Raw genomic sequence first — 23,931 nt, 5'->3', positions numbered from 1 at the left:
CTCTAGCTAGACTGCGATATATCGTGCAATTAACGTCGAAAAAAAAACGATTTAATGGGCCCGTTAGAATCGATTTTAGAGCTTGTACATTGGAATCGACCACTAACTGTCGTTTATATCGACGGTTGCGTCCAGCCCATATATATACGAGGTGTGTTCAGAAAGTAAGGTGACTTTGGTAATTGGGCGGGCTTCGAAGTTTTTTTTTGTTATGATGGTACACATGTGCCTAACATATGTTCACAGTTTCATAATAATAATAATAGCTTTATGCTCAACAGGAAACAATCCATTTACAGAGCAATATATAGTAACAAAAAAAAGAACCATTAAGTAATACAATGTAACCTAACCTATTCTAGTGAGTAGTTCGAGCAGGTTGACAAAGTGAGCTCCAAAGAAATTAGAATAACCATATATCTTGATTCGAGCTAGCGACGACTAGATATCAAACACATATTTGTCAATTCCCTCAGTCCACAGTTAAATATGTCACGCACGTCCGAAACACAATTATAAGGTTGTTCGGAAAGTCATTTCGTTTTTTCCCGTCAGAGGACTTAATTACGTTTTTTCGAAACCAACTTCACACTTAAGCCGCATAACCATTATATGTCTTGAGAGCTGATATTGCAAGGCTTATGTGTGAAAAAGTTCTATTAATTCTACGCAGTAGTTTTTGGTTGGTGCCCTTTTAAATATGGAGAGCAATAAGCAGCATTTTCGTCATATTTTACTTTTTTACTTCAGAAAAGGTAAAAATGCTGTCCAAGCGAGAAAAAAATTGACGGATGTGTATGGAGAAGGCGTGTTAACAGTACGCCAGTGCCAGAACTGGTTTGCAAAATTTCGATGCGGCAATTTTGATGTCGAAGATACACCACGGTCTGGAAGGCCGGTCGAAGCTGACAAAGATGCGATAAAGGCATTAGTTGATGCAAATCGGCGAATAACCACACGAGAGATCGGTGAGAGATTAAATTTGTCGAATTCGACTGTTTATGGCCATTTGAAAGGCATGGGCTTAACCTCGAAGCTCGACGTGTGGGTGCCCCATGTCCTTACGGAGCGAAATTTGTGTCGTCGCGTTGAGGTGTGTGATTCGCTCCTCAAACGTCAAGTCCATTTTTGAAGCGGATTATTACTGGGGACGAAAAATGGGTTGTATACAACAATGTTAAACGCAAGAGGTCATGGAGCAGAAAAGATGAACCGGCTCAAAGCGTGTCAAAAGCCAACATTCACCAAAAAAAGGTGATGCTCTCCGTTTGGTGGGATGTCAAAGGAATCGTTTTTTTTGAGCTTTTGCCGGACAATACAACGATTAATTCAGAAGTCTATTGTCATCAACTGGACAAATTGAATGATTCACTTAAAGAGAAGAGGCCCGAATTAATCAACAGGAAGGGTGTAGTGTTCCACCAGGATAATGCGAGACCTTACACAAGTTTGATCACTCGCCAAAAACTTTTACAGCTTGAATGGGACGTACTGCAACATCCACCATATTCTCCAGATCTGGCGCCTTCCGACTACTATTTGTTCCGGTCCCTGCAAAATTTTTTGGATGGCAAAACCTTTACCTCAAATGAAGATGTCAAAAACCACCTGAACCAGTTTTTTGCCAGCAAGGACCAAAACTTTTATGAGAGGGGAATTATGTTACTGCCAGAAAGATGGCAAAAGGTGTTGGACGAGAATGGCCGATATATAATTTAATAAAATATTTATTCATTATACGAAAACTGTCTTTCATGTTCCCCAAAAAAAACGAAATGACTTTCCGAACAACCCAATACAATTGGAACATGCTATATTTATTGGCGAATTTTTTAATAGGTTCATTCCTGTCCAAACAAGTGAAAGGTGTCTTTGGTGCGCGAATTGAGCTGTGGTACACGAATATCTAAATACTCTAGTAGATTCGGACTATCTATAATGTTGTGTAGCAATTTATAAACCAAGATAACTGACACACTTCCTCCTACATTCCAGACTATTCATATTAAATTTTTCCAAGTAAAATTCGTAATTGTTGCCTCTCGGTGGATACGCGCCTTCTGTTTTGAACAACAGATTCAAAAACTCTTTCTGTACACCAACGACCGTTCAACTATGACAAGGATAAATCGGATTTCACGCAACCGAGGCGTGTTCAAGTTTAGATCGAACATAGCTAAAATACAAGGCATTCAAAGCAGCAATGTCGGTAAAAGAATTGCAGTTGCGTACTATAAAATCATAATTACGGCGTGCCTCAGATACAATGCTCGTTATGTGCTTCACGAATGTAAGTCTTTGATCGAAATGCACGAACAGATCTTTAGTACCTATAACAGGTCGGAGAACAATATTTGAGATTGTATATTGAAAATCGATAGTAGTTACGAGTGAAGCTTAGAACTTTACATTTATCTACGTTAAGGCTTAATTCAATTGAGATACACCAGTCAAAGAGTATATCTACTGATCTCTGCAACGTAACATAATCAGCAATACTGGAAATGGAAGTATAAATTTTTAAGTCAACCGCAAATGACAGGTTCTGCATATCATCGATATTTGAAACAACGTCATTAATAAAAATTAAAAATAGTAATGGTCCTAAGTTAGAACTCTGTGGCATCCCTGATGTTGTGAAATATCTATTAGATGTAAGATATGTACTGTGTTCTTGCTGCATACTCCGTAACCTGTACCAAATTAGTAACTGTAGAAAGGCAGTTATAAAATCCGTGCTGACTTGGAGAAATAATGCTTTTGACAGAGTTAAAAATACGGTTTCTGCCAGTTTGCAAGTTTACTTTTTTTGTGAGACAAGCGTTAGACGTGTTTTGTGTGCTCCGCTATTTTCTGCTATCAAAAATAATAGAACAAAGAATTTGCATAAAATTTTGTGTAAAAAATGGATTACAGTGCTGCAAAACACTTCAAATATTGACAACCGCATATGGTGAGCAAAAAAAAAATGTTTATACAACTGGTGACGAATGGAAGAACCTCGAATCGTCAATACCGAATAAAGCACGTCAAGTTCGATCAAATGCTTACTTACATCAAGAGTTCTTACCACAGGATCGTACGGCAATAAACTCCTTGAAGTTATGCGCCGTTTGCAAGAAGCAATACCAACAAAACTTGTGGGAAAACAATTCATGGATTTAGCATCACGATAATGCCCAGTCATCGTTGCTTCTGTCTAACTTTTTGGCCAAAAACAAAATCAGAATCATGCCTCAGCCACCATATTCACCGGATGTGGTCCACTGCGATTTTTTCCTGTTCCCATAACTGAAGAAACCCATGAAAGGAAAGCGGTTTGTTTTTTACTGGATATACTTATATACGGATTAATATTTATGTATTCAAAAGCACAGGCAAATTAAAAATTTAATGTGAAATACATTACCCATAAAATAACTTTTATTTTAATAATAGAGATATGGATTGGAAGAAATGTCTTTTTTTAACGTGACAACAATTTCGCGTGTGCCTTGTACTACGCGGGTTTTTGCTTATTTTTTGTGAGCAAAAAAGTGAGAAGGCGTTTTTGGATATTGCAATTACAGAAATTGCAGAACCAGGCAGACAAAGGTAATTGATAGTCACTTATCTATTTTAAATACAATTTTACTTGACATGTTGACATGAACAGTGCTTTACTGCTTTACTTGCTCCTTGAGCACGCCCATGTCACTTCAACCATCACACACACACAATTATGAGCTTATACCGCAGGATGAAGCACCATCAATTAATTTTTCATATAATTTTATTGGTAGCAGGCTTGATAATGCTCGTTGCCAAGCCAAATTGTAAAAAGTACTCGAGACTTTCATAATGATGCCTTATAAAAATTGCGGACTCGCGTGCGCTGAGTTCGCTAGGACTATTTCATATGCGTGTAAACCATATATAGCTATTAGATAATATAGTGGCCCTACTATGGTAAAAAGTGATGCGCCGTGGATAACAGAATTGACACATTGCAGTAATTTTTCTGAAAAAATTGACTAAGTTTCATATACGCAATCATTTATATTTTTATATTGGGTTCATTCTTATCTTATGTGGACTTCAAAACGAGTTAATAAAACACTATTATAATTAAAGGTAAGTTGTAGTTGTGGCATAAACCACAATCTTGTTTACAAAACAGGACTGGAGCATTTGTGGAAAAGTAATTTTTGATTGTTTACGTTTGAATCGAGATGGCAATAAAATATAGGTAAATTATTGTGTGAATTGATACTAGTATTTAAAGCCCGGTAGACACAATGAAATTTCTACATGTACTTTTAACATTTAACAATTGGCGGGGAATTTTTTGCAGTAGCTACCATGCAATTTTTGCTAGCCAACTATTTTTTAAATTTTGAGACAATAAACGATACTCTTTAGCATTTGGTAATGTTAATTCTGTTACATTTAGAGCTAATTGTTTATTGACTTGTTGTATACTAGTTTTTAAATTTCTTGGTTACATTTTCCAATACCAACAGTTTTGTTAACGAAATTGTCTATTAATACTTTTCGTAATAATATATTTCGGAAGCGAAACTTTCTGCAATTACTAGACTTGCGATAAAAGAATGAGCGCTCTGTCTATACGAGGTGCTTGTTGAACATTTTTGCACTTAGATGTTTCCAGTGCGATATCTAGTACCTCAAAGTTATATTTAAAGTTTTAGTCACATTTCGTGAATTCGCTAAAATGCTTAAATTATGCACTTGTCGCTAATTATTTTAACAACACTTTGTACGCCTTAGTTCCTGAAAGTTTAATGGGATTTCGAGATATTTTGAGAAAAAACTGGCGTAAAAATGCAGCATAAAAAAATTGACAACCTGGCAGCGGCAATTTCGGTTGTTGGGAGCCGCAAGGCCTTATGGGTCGAGCGTCAGAATTTACGATTAGAGCTGCCATTGGTTAAAAACAAAATTTCAAACCTCGCGCACGCGCATGCATAACAGGCCTTCTCAAAATTTTATGATATACTTGCTTCACGAGTTCCTGTACATATGTCTAATAGGTTATATGGTGTAAACAAATCGAAGACGTGTTTAATACTCGGGTGCACTTAGTTTGTTGTTTTCTGATTTGGGCTTAGTATCGTCGATTGTATTATCTCTAGAAGTGAACTATCTGGAATATAATTACGAACCTTTCAATATTATTTATCCCACCTTACGTAGATACCATATCAACCATTCATAGCTAGGCAACACTTTTTACCCCACTCATTCCTTGCCTAAATGCCTGTATATTCGCATCACATCAATTTTAGAAATAAATGACGAACTGTTTTAATTGGAAGTATGTGGTCTGGCCCGTTCTTACCTTAAAGATTTTAGATTCGGCGGTTGACAAGAGTCACTTAAACATGTCGCCGTAGTGACTGATGATTAAATCCGCAATAAGTGCTTATAGGTGCGAAATTGCGCTTTACTGAATTCTTAATTCTTTAATTTTATTAACGGCTGGCGTGTCGCTTTCTATCTTCATACTAAACGGTATTACTGATGAGGTATTTTTCTATTTAGTGTAGGAATTTTATAATGATAGCCTTTCGCTAACCAAAACTACACAGTGCGACAAAGAAGATAAACAACCCGCCTCGCGATGATCCTGTAATAACGGCGATTTTAATTACAACTGAGCAAAGTAAATCTTTTTTTCTACTCCCGTCTGTAAACTACCTAATTACCAACCGATCTAGCGTGCGGAAAGCGTCACTTTACCTCGTCAGTTCCGTTTCCCACGGATCCGAGCCACTTCGGACATTTCCGGGTTTGGGTGCAATCGGATGTTTTCGGAGATATTTTCCACGCTTTGAATTTTGACGTTTGTCAATTCTGACAGTCATGTCACTGAAGGTATTTTTGTTGTTTTGCGAAATTTTACCCAAAAACTAACGGTCGTAGAAAAAGTATAGTATGCAACACGTTCGGTAAACTTTTTAACTCACTCTTTTATTAAAAACTCGCTCCGCTCGTGTCAAATAAACTCATGAGTCAAATTTCGTTTACCGCACTTGTTGCATAATATACTAATTCCTCAATGCTGTATGGAATCAGGACGCGTTATGCTTATACTGTTTTTTTTTAATTTTCCAAACTCTGCGTGTTTAGTTTTGTAAACTAATTTTTATTAAAAAATTTAGTATTTATTTATTAATATTATTAAAATGATTTGTCTAGTAAGAAGGTGCACATAAGTTTCCAACGTTTGTTGTAGTGTACTTTATTTTATGGACCCCAATTTTACCCTACTAGGCTCGTGTTCATAATAATATATTATGAGCGTGTGTTTAATAAGCGAGTGACTTAAAACCTTTACCGTACGTGTTGCATGCTATATTTTTTCTAAGAGCGTTAGTTTTTGGGTACATTTTCAATTGACTCCCAAACCCGTGCGGTAAAATCCCGGAAATGTCCGAAGTGGCTCGAATCCGTGGGAAACTAAACTGGCGTGGTAAAGTGACGCTTCCCGCAGGCTAGATAGTTGTGAAATTAGGCATTTTACAGACGGGAGTAGAAAAAATCTTTTATTATTAGTTGGTGGATATTCTATATACAAACACCTAGATGGTCACCGTCAAAAATAGTCAAAATATACTACAATCGATCCTAATAACAAATTAATCTGCCACTAGTATTAGCGTGTAAGATAAATAAAACATCTTTGAATTATTGAAATAATTCATATTGCCTGGTTAATCAGAATCATTTCAGTTCGATAAATGGAGTTCATTGAAGTCAATGTTTTGATTAAACTTTCGCAGGCTATGAACTACATTTCTTCTGGCTTTCAGCTTCACACTGAGCTAAGTCAGCAGGACAAATCTAGAAGCGTACCTTCATTGAAGGCAACCGTATAAAAAATAACCGTATAAAAAATAATCCAGCAAACTACTTGGCTTGCGTTTCATTGAGGAAACGGATTTTTCCCTTGTAATTTCGGATCTACCACCGTATAAACGCGGCGCAGCTTGGTACACGCGTCAAGTGAGGCATCAACTACGATCGGTTTTTGTAATAAGTAATCAACCTTCGTAAACAGTTCGCGTTATTCTTAAATGAAGTCCTTAATTTGTTTCTTTGCCCGCCGCCGCCGCACGCGCATTACGGAAATTAGATACCTGACGGAGTGTGTAAAGCTCGAAGCCTCCGTTCGACCGACGTTGAGACAAAATTCGAACTAACCATGGTCTTGGGCAGGGACTAAAAACGATCGAAAAATTTCGTTTTCGTTCTTTTCGTTCACACCCAAAAAATATCGTTTTCGTTTTCGTAATAAAAGCATGCTTTTTTATTTATTTTTTATATTTGACATATAAGTCACTTGTCATTATTTTAATCAAACTTAAATGTTAAATCAACTGCATTTTAAGTGGTGATGGTTTTTTTGCTTTTTATAAATATTAAAAATTTAAATTTAGAATGACTTGCTTGGAGAGGCACGAGTCTGTTTTAGTTTCTTTCATTCCCATTAGATTTAGTTACTTCCAAACCATGCACCAGTTTAGTGGTATACCCGTAACAGTTTTTTTAGTTTTTTTTTGCTTTATATTTTAAATAATATTTGTTTCTTTTCTCTGACTTTTACTTACTTAAAAATTTTGTGTCATGGTTAATTTTTGGGTATTTGTAAATAAAGTAATTATTGTTATTAAAAATAAGAGAAAAAAATTGTTAACATATTTACTTTATAGTAAAAATACATTCCGCGTTCCAAAATAAATAAAAATTTTAGTTAATTAAACTAAAGATATATTCTAAAAGAAATCACAGGATAATTATTAATTTTAGTGTATATGAATATATATATATATATATATAGAAATTAATTGTAACTATTTCATCTAAGAAGCAAGACATCCTCCAATAAATTTTCTTTTAAATTCGACCTTTGACAATTTCAAATATATTTCAGTGCTGAAAATGCTCGTTTAACACTTATTTGTTTTGTAGAGTTATACAATTCATTTTATGACGTTTCTTTTGCTGCCCAATATTTTAAGACACATTCATAATAACAAACTAACAACCATCGAATATCTGCTGTATAAGATTTTGAAGAAATATTTTCTCTTTCTTTGAAAAATTGCTCTATTTCATCTTTTTCTGTTGATGTTGAGATGACTCTTCAATGAAGTTGTTACCTACTTTTATATTGTTTACTGCAAAAAGGTTACTTATTCCCATTTTACACTTCAGCCAAGCAGATTAAAAATCTTCAGCCAACAAACTATGTGTATCGCACCTTACACTTCGTAGAATGAGACTATATCCGGAATTTTTCACCTAGTTTCGTAATAAATGCATTACGTCCATTTTATTGTTCTTCATTTTCTCGAATTTCATTTTCTTTTTCTTCATTTTCTTGTTCTTTATTTTCTTCCTTGTCACTAATAATATCTCGATATTCTTTTAATACAGCCAATATTAAACGCCCTTAACATTAGACTGTTATTATTGCCCTTATATTGAACGTTGATTCCTAATATACTTCCATCGAGTCTACTTTTTCGATCAACTTTGAAAGATAATAACTTCCCCATTAATTCTGTCGTTAATTTTTCTCTTAAACTGAAAGCATTCAACGACATATTTTTTTTATGCTGAATGGACGGCCGTAAACTGTTACCAGTTCTGTTCACGCTTCCTTCAACAAATAAGGAGTAATGTTAGCTGACATATTGGTTTTTTGTTTTATAACGACATGGTCTTTTTTTAGTTGTTGCTGATGAATTTGACGATTTGACGATACGATTTGGACAAATGAACATTTGGACAAATCGGGGCTTTCGGGGCTCGTTCAGGGCAGCGCGGGAGGGATGCCGGCAAAGCGTTTCCGTGGAGAAAGAGTTTTCCTTGATAGAGAATATTTTTTTTATATATTTTTGTTTACATTACATTACAACGCTTTTTAAAATTAAAATTACATAAATATTTACAGTGACTCAGCTTAAAAGATTCAGTTGCAGTTTAATTAATCAAAGAGCCAAACCTATTATAAATGTGTTTGTTTAAAAGTTCTCAATTATTTTAAATAAATCATTGCGGTCATAGTAAAATTGTATTTACGAGGTTAGCGCCAAACTTTCCCGGCCTGACATAGGTACAGCTCCAGTATCACGATAAAACTTTGTGTCCTTTTTTATTTATCTTTTTTATTATATCTTAGTAGGCTGCGAAAAAAACATTGAAGTCTTGCGTCAAATGGTTTTTTATTGACAGCATTTTAAACAAGACGTGTCCGAAAAAATGTTGCAAATAACGCAAATTGAGTATAGAGCAGTCATAAAGTTTTTGACAAAAGAAGGGTTAGCACCTAAAATTATTAAAGAAAGGCTGGATGGTGTGTACGGCCAAAGTTCTCCTTCGTATTCTGTAGTGAAAGAATGGGCAAAACGTTTCGAATGGGGTAGCAGTCCCTTGAAGATGATTAAAGAACTGGTCGACCAGTGGAGGTCATAACGGAAGATATTGTTGCGATTGTGAAAGAGGTGGTATTGAGTGACCGACCTTTAAAGGTCAAAAAACCTTTCGGCTATTCAAAAACAACGCCGTGTCGAGTGTGCGCGGTCTTTTTTTGAAATCTGTGGGTCGGAATCGAAGCCTGTGACAGAAACTATTGTGACGAGAGATGAGACTATGGTTCTCTATTATGATTCTCTATCGAAAAAGAATCAATGGAGTTGAGTCGTAAGGGTGAAGCACCTCCAAAAAAATTCACAGTCTGCCAATCAACAAAAAATGTGATGGCCACGATCTTTTGGGATTGTGGAGGAATTCTTTTAATAGATTTTAAAGAAACTAATACCACTGTCAATGGTAAATATTACGCAACATTATTACATAAATTTGAGATTGCATACTTGCAAAACGTCTATGAAAACTGACCAGAGGCGTGTGTCTTTTGCACGATAATGCACCTGTCCATACTGCTGGTGTTGCACAAGCTGCCATTTTAGAGTTTGGGTTTCAATAGATAGATCATCATCCCTATAGTCCAGATATGACCCCCAGCGACTATTATTTGTTTGGATATTTGAATAAAGACTTACGTGGATTGCGGTTTAACGACGAAGTCGAGTTAAAAGTAACTGTTTTAGCTCATTTTGCAGACAAACCAAAAGAATATTTTTTTAAAAAAATGTTCTAGGTAAAGTGCCTTCTAGTGAGAGATTTTTGAAACATTTTTATTTATAACTTATAACTCAGAAAATATTACGATTTGCAATTTTTGTTCCATAACTTACTAGCATTATTTTACCATGTTGAATCTTTCCTCCAAGTTTCCGAACTCAATTTCCGAACATTTTGTGTATCTATATCTATTTATAATTTTTGCATCAATAATTCCGTTTTTCCTTCCGCGGGGAAGATAGAAGGTATTTTTAAAACTAAAAGTCGAGCAAATAGTATTATTCCAACTCAGTCGGAATTCAGGAAGGGGTATAATTGTGGAATTGCCCTTTGGTTTATTTTGCACAATCGACGAAGTCAAATGTACTATCGTGGTCATTTTGGATTATTTCAAGGTATTTGATATCTTGAATCATCATACTTTGCTAACTGTTCAAAAATACGTAGGGCTTGATGGTAGTGCTGTCGAATTTATGGCGAATTACCTCAAACAATCAGACTATAATACTGGGGTGGTTTGACGACTTCATTCTGAAACTATTCAATATATACGTTCTCATTTTCCAATTTTACACAGCACTGCAAAACCTAGATGATGCGCAATGATAAATAATAATTTTGAAATCATTAGTAAGGTAGCCCTAGAATATTCCTCTCCATCCAAATCCACAAAAAACTTTAACAATATTGTTCGGAAGGTTCATGGATATTGATCGATTATCTCAAATATTTGAAATAAAAATATCATTTTTTTTTGTTTTATCTTCTTTCAACAACTGTGACGTCGTCTATGACCCCTGTCTCACAGCGGCTACCTCAGAACAGATACAAACAATCCAGAAATACTCTTTAAGATTCGTTTTTGGAGTTAAACGCGATGTCTTATGACACGGCTAAAACATATAATGCTTTAAAGTCTCTTAAAGAATACCGTTTCCATGCACCGTCGTGGAGTATTATTATCATTAAACATTTCAATAATTTACACTGTAAACTTTTTATAACATGTATGTTCCTCTATTTCCTCAAATCTTACTCTTTTATTTTGAGCAGCTAACTTTTTTTAGGATAAGTTTAATACTCAAAATATGTTATTTTGTTCATCTGAGCTGCCTCGTGATGATAACGAACCTACAATGCGCTTTACGAATGACCTTTTTAAAATAACCGCTAGAGGCGCGCGTGTTCTAAGCCACTCTTAAAACGAACGGTATCTTGTAAATTGTTTTAGATGAATTATTAGCTAATTTTATGTTGGTGGGGATACAGGTTTTTCGTGACAAACAAACAATAGACAGGAAATCATTGCTTTATTAATGAAAAAATCCATGTAATTATATATATTTATATTAATAGTAATGGTTCATTAATAATAACATTTTACAGCATTTTATAAGGGAAACTAACCAGGGAGCTCAATAGTGATTGAACCACTATATAGAATTCTTAATGTAGAATAAATTGTGCACTATTTATCAAAACATACATACCAATTTATATTAATTTACTACTGAAACTACGGAAAATATCTGTAAAATCGGAAGAGAAAGGAAAGCCATTCAGGCAGCAACACATTTTAGGTAAATTGTATTGTATTTATAGCAGATGATCTTTCTACATTTTCTTAAATGCATTTAGATTTAGGTTAGTGAATTCCTGTGACAAAAACGAATTGAATTGAATGTAATCTCCCAAATGATGTGGCAACTTTAGTTTACTTCTATGCCTTACGTTTACAGGGTGGTTGGTACTTCTAGTAATAAGTCTGGACAGCTCTTCTTTGCTCCATTTTAAGCCAATTAAGTTGATAATATGCAGCAGATACATTGTCTTATTTTCGGAGTCCCATAATAACACACACAAGCATTCTCCAACCTCTGAGTACGGCGCCTAGACTCGCCATCCACCATAAAAAAACATAAATCCCATCACAGTAGTTGAGATCTGAGAGAACGAGTGACTCAGATAATTGTTTGCTTATTTTAAAATTTAAAATATACCTGCCACTATATAAAATTTTTAGTGACATTGAGATCACTATTTATTAATATTCCCCAGTTCCTTGCTGAATCAATAATGGAATGTTAATGTTAGCTAAAATTTTAATAATATTTTGTTTTAGGAGCATAACTTTATTTTTATTTCCAAATAGAGCACGAGACAGTTCATTAATCATAGTAAAATCGTGGGTTATATAAACCTCTGCATCAGCGGTATTATTAAAAAAAATTAAAGATTTTAAAATATCGAAAAAATATCGGACCTAAAATCGAACCCTGCGGTACCCCAGAGAAAATTTTTATTTCCTTCGTATATGAAAGCTTACACGAATTAGATGAAAACCCATAAAAATTTATCTTGAAAATAAATAACATATGATTCGCCGTATCGAATGACTTCGAAATATCCAAAATTATCACCCAACTTTTTCAAATATTTTAGCAAACGCAGGTAATATACTTATGATTTAGCGAATGGTTTTCCAAGTGACATTTTCTTACTACCTGGAAAATAGTTTCCCTCTATAGAAGCATTAATAATATGAGTGATATATTTATCAATGAAAGGACTACATTATTTAAGCATAAGTGTAAGTAAATCATTATGGAAAGAATTGTTCTGATAATATTTATGTGTTTATTTAGAAGATATTTTTTTCATTCAGAGATGTTCTAGCTCCCTAGAGTGCTTCAGGTGAGCCCCAGGGATCCAAATTTGTATGGAATTTATATGTAACATGAATAGACCAGAGCCGGCCAAATTTTGGTGACAAAAAAATCTCGATAATTTTAATACTACCCTATGTTTCGTTGCTTAATGCGAGAGACTAAGAAATGCAACGACAGGGTTCGACTTAAAACTTATATCGCAGAATGCAGACAAATTGCGATGATACTTTTCCATTCTGTAATAAAAAGACAAGTTCGGTAAATGAAGGTAATATGACAGCGACGTTTCTACAGGTAGTTTATTAGAAAAATAAATATAATAATAATTATACATTATTATAATTCTAGAGCCGGCTCGATAATTTAGATAGTAGTAAATATAAAATTATGTAAATAGAAATTTATATAGAGTTAAAAATAATATTAAAGTTGATAAATTGTAATAATTATTATTATTCAAAAAAATCTATTACTTACAATCTGAATATGAACTATAGTCGTTGGAGTCGAGAGAAATAGTAAAGCGCCCCATAATGTTCTCTAGTATATTATCAGCTTCGCACATTTTTATTCTATTTCCATAACATGTTCATTTTTTACAATCCACTGTCTTTGTTCCTTCTTGCAAGAGGGTTTCAACTTCCCTTATTTTAAAAGAGGTGTTTTGTTCTTTCTCTAGTAAGAGTGATTTTCTGTTTTGAGTTTTTTCAAAGTTTTCCACAATCTCCTTTTAAAATCGTCCCTTTTCATTTCAGACTTTTTTTGTCCAAGGTACTTTTTTTAAATATTCTTCTAATGGCAATTCTTTCATCTGAATTTATTACAGTTTCTTTTCTTCCTGTACTTCTCTTTGGTGACCTGATGGGACTGCGTTTATCCTCGTGCACAAGTTGGTATTTTTTTTTCTAATTTTCTAATTTTTAGAAAGCGCTACTAACCCACAAACCTAATTTTAAACACATCTACCTGCCACTCTCGGCACCCTTAACAATGGGTAGAATGCTGCAGCTAAAATCGATAAGTTTTAGAATTCAATCATAATTTATAATTCCCTCGCATTAAGAAAGAGGGGTTAAAAACAAAAATTTTATATTTTATTTATATTTGTAAAAATGCATTTTTTGTAAGTCATGATTATTGGTTTTGTCGTGTTATATGTTTTGGACTACCAGTAAACGCAGTTACATTTTGATAATATTTTTTTGCAAAAAACTCCCGGCCATCAAATTTTATTTATAAATTCATCTATTATTTTTTATTTTTTAATATTTTAGATGTCTCTACTAGGTTTCGAAAACATATTTAATCGTATTTATTTATTAACGAACACTTGCATCGCTAAGTTTTGGTTAGTTTTGGTTATGGCCTTGCTCGATGAGGGATTAGAGTGCATTTTGTGCAAATACGCTAACGGTTATTAACAGGAGAGATTCATTTAGAAATTATCCGGGCCATCTGAATCAAATAAAAATCAAATAAAAGCCATATTAGTTCAACAATTTTCTATGAAATTTTGAAAAACCCAGGACTTTTACTGTTAGTTTACGGAAAACCTTGTCTTGCCCTCTCTCTTACTTTTCAAGATTTTCCAGTTTACGGAAAACATTGTTCCAGATGTTCTGATCGACGTACGTCTCGTATAGACTACAGTTATCCTAGAATTTCGCGAATTAGGCTCAGAAATTTTGAAACACGGTTTCATTATTTCTTCTTGGCCTCCGTGGCGAAAGTGCTAAGTGTCTCCACCCACGAACATTCTCGTAGCGGAACGGGCGCGTAACATAAACACCTTCCGAGCCGATCCGGACGGTGGGTGAGTCGGGTCGTGTCGTAAATCTTAATCCTAACTGTTTCCGCTCGGCTCGGGGGGGTCGTTCCACGAACACGCCCCCGGAGGCAAAAAAAAATAGTTTTTATGACGTTGTAATCACTCCACAAGACCGCGTGTTGCATAACTTGCGTCATGTCGGTTCGAAAGTTTTCGAAAAAATGATGATGGAACACCCACATTGATTTCACTTTTTCACTTTTTGAGAGGCTTATTTGATACTATACTGCAAGTGACGAATCCATTTCGTTTCAGATTCTTTTTCCTTAAGCAACGAACCAACACACAACTGTCATTCTGTACTACTTCGTATGTGCAGAAAACGAAGAGAAGAAAGATAGCTTTCGAAAAATCGTCACTGGGCGGTGCAAGTTTCTAGCGCGTAAAGTGAAGCAGCTTTTTATTTTAAAAAGAAAGAGCTTCGCGGTTTCTTGTGGTAAAGGGACGCAATGTTTTTTTATCGTGCTCCAGCGGACTACTATGGAACTTTCTCAAAGTCGATGTAATTTTATTGTGCATACACCCTGTATAAAGCGTCTTTCAAGCCTCGCCGAACTTCAAAATTTCAGCAAACTTTGTTAAATATTCAAATAATAGCTTTGTCGAATGATATTTTTTCATATATCTCGCGCGACCTGTATAATTGACGAAACCTAAAACTCTATCTCTACACAGTTTACTATACCGTTCAAATTAAATTAACGGATTTTTAGCAGTCTTTCATTTATCCCCAATAATTGACCAACAAAAACTGAAATTTTTAGGATGTTCTTGATATTTTTTCCCATAAACGACACACCCTGTATATGGTTCAAACAATGTTCGGAATAGAGGTTATAGCCCTGAATCTCCCACGTTTCATGATGTTTGATTTTTTTCAATGGAGTAACTCGTTTTCATGAAAACACTTGTTTTCTGAAACCATGCAGTACGTGGTAATAGTAAATGACGTCATCGCGTCTAGATTGGAGGCGAGAATCAGCGATTTTCATATGGATTTTTTCAAATCTCTCGAACAGTGTATGTGATAGACGAAAACCGTAAATACAAAAATTGTTACTCTTGATACGGCCTGTTTGAAAAGATTGGCCATGTGTTTTACGAATTTTGATTTGCGGTTAATAATTTTTTCCGAAAAAGTAGAACTTTCACAGTCTTTTGGATTTTTGTCCATAATTGAAAAACCCTGTATATAATCAAAAAATGCCTATTATAAAAGTCATAGCCCCGGATCTCCCACATTTTACGGCTCCAAAATTTTGCCGATCAGCTGAATAGTTTTTCAGAAAATCGTGTTTTTCTGGAATACAAAATAATCAAAGAAAATTTTTCAAATATTTTTAAAAAATATTTGGTGACATTTCACTACGCTCAATTTATACTGTTTAGATGTGCGTACGGACTTTTACTCCCTTACCAAATTTGAAGTCGATGACTACGTATTTGAGACACCTATGACGTTTTAGAATATAGCGCAGAATATTCCGAACACCCTGTACAATAGGTGAAAACCTTAAATACAAAAGTTTTAGCTGTCTATACGGGCTATATAGAAATATGAAAGAAACTGACAACGGAATCAATATAAAGGGAGCTCAATTTTCAGTTTTTCGCAAATTACCGACGCACCCTGTACATTTTTAAAAAATCATGAAGAATATAGGTTTTTGGCCCGGATCTTGCGCGTCGTTTGGTTAAAGAATTTTTTGGATCGCATATACCATCTTGGAGAAATGATTTTTTTCTCGGTGCCCGGCAAGTGCGGTTTTTAAGTTTTTAAAAATAATTTCCGACCCCCCACCCCCCCGGTTTCAATAGGCTTCGTTACCGAGCTAAGCCCTATATATCTGTCAAATTTCAAGTGGATGGCTTCAAATTTCGGACGCTTATCGTGTTTCATAGCGAAGTCCAAAAAACAGATGAAAATCGAAAAAAAAAAGATGGACGCCTTGGTTTGATCAAACCCATTTTTTATTAGGTTGTGTACCTCGTGGACGGCTTAAAAGGAGCCAAATTTGAAGGTTGTGCTGCAAACCGTTCAATAAATATAGCCAATTAATGCCAGGTCTATATAGAAACGGAGAACGAAGAACAGAAAAAAAAAGTTTTTTTTCGACGTACCAATTTCGGTCCCCTAGGACTTACCAATGACGAGAAATAAGTTTCAATGCCAAGCGCGAAACAAATGAAAAAATTACAAATAATAGCTTCAATTTAAAAAATTTCCAAATAGAAAAACGGCAAAACAATCGCAAAATTTGAGCAACTTTAAAGTTATCTGTGACTTTTTGCCAAAACATTTCGCGATTCATTTAAATTGCTAATATTTTGGCCCGTTATGCTACTACGAGTCCTACATGGTAAACTGTATGTTTCCCGACGTTATACCGGTATTTTTGGCAAGAACCGCTAAGTCGCAGTCGTTAAAAAACAGGTCCCGTCAATGCTTAGCACAACGCTACAAAACACAGTCAAAAGGACCCTCGGGTTCCGGGAAAGCATCCGCTTCGCGTCCTTCCTTGGCGCCATCTATCGGCAAAGACGCCAAGTGGTTATAGTCGGCATTTTGTCTCTAGTGAATCATGTCAATATTAACGTCATTTTTTAAAAATACATGTTATTAAAATATTAACAATAATAATATATTTATAAAAACATTAAATACTATACAGCTATTTTGCTTTTTGATAACACGGCAAAGATAATACAATACAAACCCACTAAAGAACTTGTAACACAATAAATTGTCTATGGCACCACGAACAATCAACGATAGGACTAAAATTATTGCTTAACTAACAAATGCTGTCTTAAGTTCCAGTAGATAAAAAAAAAATAATATCTGAGCCAACAAAATAAAATCATCAGTTAATGGAATTATTTAGAAAAAATCTATTTAAAGAATAAATTAATTCCAGTTTTAGACCTATTATTTTATTCATTTTTCTATAAACTGACTAATAAATAGATATTTCGAGAATCTACGAAATCGTGCATAAGTTTACGTGGTTTTTCAGTTATCCAAAGTTTACTTTTTTTAAAAATGAATTTAAAGAATTTGATTCTTTTTTTCAAAGAAAGTTCCACAGGCTACTGTAATACTTTTTACAAAACTTCTGGATTCGTCATGCGTCGGTTTTTGCTGAGTCGAAATTGCTGACGTTTCGCCAATCATCCTGTTGGTTTCTTCAGAGCTCGACTGAAATGTCTGCTAGGGTTTTTTGACCATGAGGCCAAATGAAGCCTTTGAGAAGAAAGCTCTCGACACCTTTCATCTAAAACCAAAAATATGGAAGTCGATGATACTTTTTTTATTTGGCCTCATGGTCAAGAAACCCTAGTAGATTTTCTGAGACATTTAAACTCTATACACCCTAACATACGTTTTACCATTGAGTTGGAAACTAATAATAATCTTCCATTCTTAGATATTCTTATCAATAGAAAATCAGACCTAACATTGGGTTATTGTGTTTACAGAAAACCTACGCACACTGACCGATACCTTAATGCATGGTCACATCACCATCCGGCCCAAAAATTATCGGTTATAAACTATGTTGTTTACAGAGACGTAAAACTATCTCAGCCCGAGTCACTGAAAACGGAATTAAAACACCTTACCTCTGCTCTTCTCTGTAATAATTTCCACATTAAAGATATTAAGCGTTCCATCAGAAAATACTCTTCACCACAACCTTCCAATAGCAATGCGACCGAAAGCAATGCTACACTTGCCACTGTGGTCTTTCCTTACATTCAAAACATCATTGACCACATATCAAAACTTCTAAAGAAGGATAACGTGTGAACCAGATTTACCACTCGTCCAAAAATCCCTCAACATCTTCAGTCCGTCAAAGACAAAATTCCATTTGAGATTCCAGGAGTTTACAAGCATTCCATGCATATGCGGCAAAGAATACATTGGAGAGATCGGACGAAAAATATCAACTAGGCTCAAAGAACACGAAAGAGCCGTACGACTAAGCCAAATAAACTCATCAGCTGTTGCCGAACACACTCATGAAACCGGACATAAAATTTTATTCGATAAAACTAAAATTCTTGCATGTAATCAGTTCTTCTACCAACGAAAAATCCGAGAGTCTATAGAAATCTATAAACAACCTAACAATCTTAACCGCGTCTCAGGTCCTTATCTGTCACCATTTAGCTCCGCCCCCCTCAAACAATATATAAGCAGGTACGGAGTAAAATACGAGCCAGTTTCAGTCAATCTCTGAAGAAGCCAGCAGGATGATTGGCGAAACGTCAGCAATTTCGACTCAGCAAAAACCGACGCAGGAGGAATCCAGAAGTTTTGTAAAAAGTAATTTAATTTTTTAGTATACAATATACGGTTATACAATTTTGGCGGGAGGTATGTACGGCACCTCGATGTTTATAGTCTTCTCAAGAAGTAGCAATTTATATTTGAGTTTGTTGCTTGTATTGTAGTCATGGTCGATTTTTTCAAGGGTGTGTTTATATTTGTGTTGACGTATTAACAGATTGTGGCTGAATATTTGACGCGGATCGAGAACTTTTGCCAAATCACATAATTCTTGTAATTTTTTTTTAAGATCAATTTTTGAATTTTTTCTAATTGATATGCATCTCCCCAGGTTGTTATACTATATCAAATATGGGTTTCAACAAGTGCGTTATAGGGCAGTTTTAATTGAGTCTCGTTTAAGATCGAAGATAAAAAGTTCAATCTTGTTAAAAGTGACCTAATCTTCTTCACAACACATGCGATCTCAACATCTATCCAGATATATACCTAGATACTTGATATGTTGTTTGAATTTTATTTGGAAAGTTTTTTGATTGATGGTAAACCTCAACATATGATGTAAAGGCTAAGAAAAATGTTTTTTCACAATTTACAGTCTAACTGCGGTGATATCAGCAAACCTCATAACCTAATCCTTTGATGTTGAAACTTGAAAAGCCCGTTAATTCAGATGTTAAAGAGGATAGGGCCAAGTATGGTTCCTTGTTTTCGATTATTTAAGTAACTTCGTAATAACTGGTATGGAATGCCTCTAAAGCCACTACTGTGCAGCCAAAAGTTGTGTTCATCGTCGACTGTGACGAATGCTTTAGCCAGATCAAGAAATATACACAGTGATGGAGCTTTTTTGTCTATACACTTGGTTATGCTAGCGTCTAATTCAGCTAATGCATCCTATGTCGACCTTTTCTCTCTGAAACCATACTGATTTTTCGAGATAATGTTATACTTTTCCAAGTAATCTACCATCTCTTGGTTTAATATTCTTTCAAATGTTTTCGTAAAACTTGAAACCAGTAAAATTAATATATAATACCTTCCTTAAGAATTGTCGGAAACACTCCTTCAGAAAACGATTTCTTCATTAAGTATGTAAGAAGAGACAGAAGCGAGTCTCCAGGAGCTTTATTATTTTTTACGCCATTAACTGTTCTTAGTACATCCTTTTCCGTGGTCTTTAAAGATAAAATGAATTTTGTAGTACTGTATCATGTTTTTGTCGACCTACCCAACCTTGTAATTTTATATTTTGTGCTAGGAAAAACATTAAAATACATTAAAAAACATTAAAATAATCCGAATCTTTTTTAGACGTAACTGACGTATTTAATGCGATTCCCAACTTTTTCTTTTATATCTCTATTCTTTTTTACTCAATTTATTGTCATTTTTGCTTTACTTTATTTTAGTGGATCAAATGGAAATGGAAATAATACCATTTATTTTACTTTCAAATGGCTTAATATAAATTTGAACGTTTTAGCATCCGAGAATCGCTGTATACATCGAAGCTAGGACTAAGTATTCTTGCAACGCGTAGGCGTTGACTCGTCTGCGAGAGTATCTTGAGAAGGTTGAGAATGCTTACACATTATACAAGAGTTCAGCAAGACCTTTTTGATTTCTACGAAGAAAATTTTACTATTATTTATGGTTCATTTACAGCCAAATGTTTATAATCTTCTTCTAGAAATTAATTTATGGGACGCATAATCACAGAAATCATAATAATTTAGTATTCTCTGCCCAAAGGAGATATTTTTGGATTTTGATAGGAAATTGTACCATACCTGAATCGAGGAGGCTTTTACTTGATGAAAATCCATTTAACACAATTAAATTAGAACAAAAAATGGTCATATTTTCATAGTTACTTATATTACGGAGGTAAAGTACGTATTTATGTACCTGATTCTCGCACTTTGACCCTGCGAGGCTGTTTTCCCTGGATAGTTCAAAGGGTAAGAGTAAGTACTTGTACTCTATTTATCTTACAGGTAAGTTTGAAAATAATCATTTTTGTCTTGTGTGCCGGCAGAGAATTAGAATCTTCTTGTTTTTTAACATTTTAAAATGTGGAGACCGTGGAATGAAGCAGATGTTGGAAGAAGGCATGGAAAACAACGCAGAATTTAAAGACGAAGTGGGGATGATGGTCAAACCTAATGGCAATTTAGAAGACGAACTACCTCAGCAAATAAAAAAACGAATCCCTTTGTCTTCGGATGCTAAACAAATTGTTTTGAATGTTTACAATTTTATAAGAAATTCAGAAGGAGAAGTGGGAGCAGTAGGAGAGCAATTTTTTTATGTACATGTTTCAAGAACTTATACTTATAACTACACTTATACTTATAACCCGCTTGTTAGTGTAGGACGATCCTGGAATTGTTACGCGTCAGGGGCTGCCCGGAAGGGTGTTCTATAAGGGGCTGCGGATTTGGAGTAACAAACAGTAGGCAAAGTTAATCACAGGGTCGGTTGTAAAAGCACTATAATTCTGGTCGAAGTATACTTTATGACGGCCATTTCGAAAATACCGTGCTTTTTTTTATAAATAATATATGTTCTAATTCAATCGAATTACATTCGTTACTAGAATAGAAAATTACATTAAATCGAATCGATTGACTAACCAAATCGAAAATTTGCAGATTATTTATTGTCGAAACGTTGAAAAATACAAAACACATCCTTGATGTCGAAAGTAACCACGGCTTCCTATAAATCTATGCGGATTTGTTCGCTACGCGACGGTTACGCACCATTTCGCGTTCAAGTTACCGACGACAGTCCAAACACGATCCGGACCCTCATATACTATGCTACACGGTCTACGTGCTCGAGCGACGTTTTGACGTAACGGCTGCCGACGCAGATCCTCGCGACGATTAAACATCGCGTAAACTAACGGCCGAGATAATCCGAGGCAATTGCGCGACATTTTCATAAATATCGCATTAAACATCCGTTAAACACGCACCGATTAAGTTTAACGTCCACACAGATGTCAACGTCGATCAATACATGACGATTAGTGCCGTGTAAATAGTACTCGGCGTACCGTAGCGGCATGTTTTTCCTTTCAGATGAAATTTTACGCGGAAGCGACCCTACTGATGATACTGCCCGCGTACGTGGCATTCGTATCGTGCGCCCCGACGTTTCAGCCCCAAAACGAGCAGCGTCAGGCGAAAAATTTGCCGTTTTTCGACTACGCCCAGCCCGAAGCGGACTACGACGGATACGCCATAGATAGCGACGACTACGTTTCGTTGGCGATAGAAGAAAACGACATTGGCAGGACGATACCGGCGAGGAAGCGATTCAGGCCGGAATACAACTCGCCGATATATTACATCAGACTACCGCCCCAACCCTACATGTTTGTCCCAGGTAATTGCCACGTATTGTAACGACCACAAGAACGAAAATGCAAATGCTCAGTGCTGTCAGCAATATGACGCGAAAGATTCGAAAGAACCATTTTATTTGAATATAAAAAGCAGGCTTTACTAATTAACGTTCCATTATTAAAATTAAAATAATTAAAATTCCAAAATGCGGCATTTGGCTTGGCTCAAATATTTCTATTTAAGTCTGTTCATAGATATAAGAAAGTGAGTAACTGATACGAATTAAGGAAAGACCCGGGCAAGCTGTAAGAATGAAATATGTCCCAACAGGTCCGTACTTTGCTTAGAATTTAATTATTTGGGGTTTTGTTAGGAAAGATACTAAACAATATTTATTTATTTATGTATGTATTTTAGTTTAAATGTAAAATAAAATTACAAATTATTTTTACTACCTACTTAAATTATTTAAAACTATTCACATAATATGTCAGTATCACTATCGCTATCATCGCCTGTTCTAATTATTAGTTGTTCTATATTATTTGCAATATGAATATATGATTGTTCTGCTTTTTTTATATGTTTAACAGAATTTGCCCAACTTTGTGGAGCGATGTTAAAAACTTCGGTTTCTATAAGTTTGAGGACATTGGAGTTAACACGGGCAAAAACATTGTTACGACGAATGGCAGATTTCAGTTGGTGCCAAAAATGTTCAATGGAATTAAATATACAGTGAGGTGGAAGCCTTAAAACTGTATGCCCAAGATTTTTTTCATACTTATCGCAGACGTATTCGTTTTGTAGGTTCAAACTTTGTGAAACCTCAATTAATTGCTTTTTGGTATAATCTTCGTGAAAATAAATGTGGTTATTGTTGCTTTTGTGTCACATGAGGAATGGGTTTTAGTCAACTCTCTGCTGTGATAACTTGCATTGTCCATTACAATGACTTTATTAGGAGGAATGTTTGGAATTAGTTTGTTTTTAAACCAACTTTCAAATAAATCAGCGGTAATCCAGAGAAGAATCTTTAATATTTTTCGCAGACAGAGACAGTCCATTTGGAATCCAACCATCTTTAGAGCCAGCATGCAACATAGTTATTCTTTTACCTATTTTTGATGGCGCGTTTGTTTTACACGCGTTTACGTTTACGCGTTTGTTGAGTTATCCCAACCCTTTTCCGGGGTATCATAAGTTTTGAACCAGGTTTCATCCAAATAAATAATTGGCCTTTGTTGTTCTTTGTAAATCCTAATTTTTTCTAGATATTCCAGTCGGCATTTCTGAATTCTAAAAGATTCCAATCAACTTTTCTAAATCTAAAACCCATGTGTTGAATACACTTTTCTGCCACATTTAACACCAGTTTCATCTTTTTCAAGCCTCCTAATTAAGATATCTAATGTAGGCACGCTTTGTTCCTCGTATAAATCTTGATCACTTTCATCTACACTCGAGGAAATGTCAGCATCGCTTCTTTTTTTCCTCGCTGAAATGAGATTATTCACAATTTTCCATACAGTTGATATTGGAATTTTCGTCAATGTGGCCGTTTCTTCTAAAGATGCTTGCTTGCTGGCACCACGCTCAATTAGAGTCAAATAAACATTGTTT

General features: G+C 35.0%; 1 protein-coding gene across 1 annotated transcript in view; it reads left to right on the top strand.

Annotated features, from left to right (window-relative positions):
• The window catches only part of LOC132699643 (uncharacterized), a 46,217-nt gene that overhangs the window by 19,348 nt on the left and 2,938 nt on the right, over nt 1-23,931 (top strand). The window contains exon 2 of the mRNA XM_060666479.1: nt 22,042-22,348. Within this exon, the coding sequence (XP_060522462.1) occupies nt 22,042-22,348 (307 nt within the window). The remainder of the gene's footprint in view (nt 1-22,041; nt 22,349-23,931) is intronic.

This window comes from Cylas formicarius, unplaced genomic scaffold (genome assembly GCF_029955315.1).
Source record: "Cylas formicarius isolate icCylForm1 unplaced genomic scaffold, icCylForm1.1 PGA_scaffold_3__17_contigs__length_32017465, whole genome shotgun sequence".
In the NCBI taxonomy this organism is placed as follows: Eukaryota; Metazoa; Arthropoda; class Insecta; order Coleoptera; family Brentidae; genus Cylas; species Cylas formicarius.
This window is presented reverse-complemented; position numbering and strand designations above follow the sequence as displayed.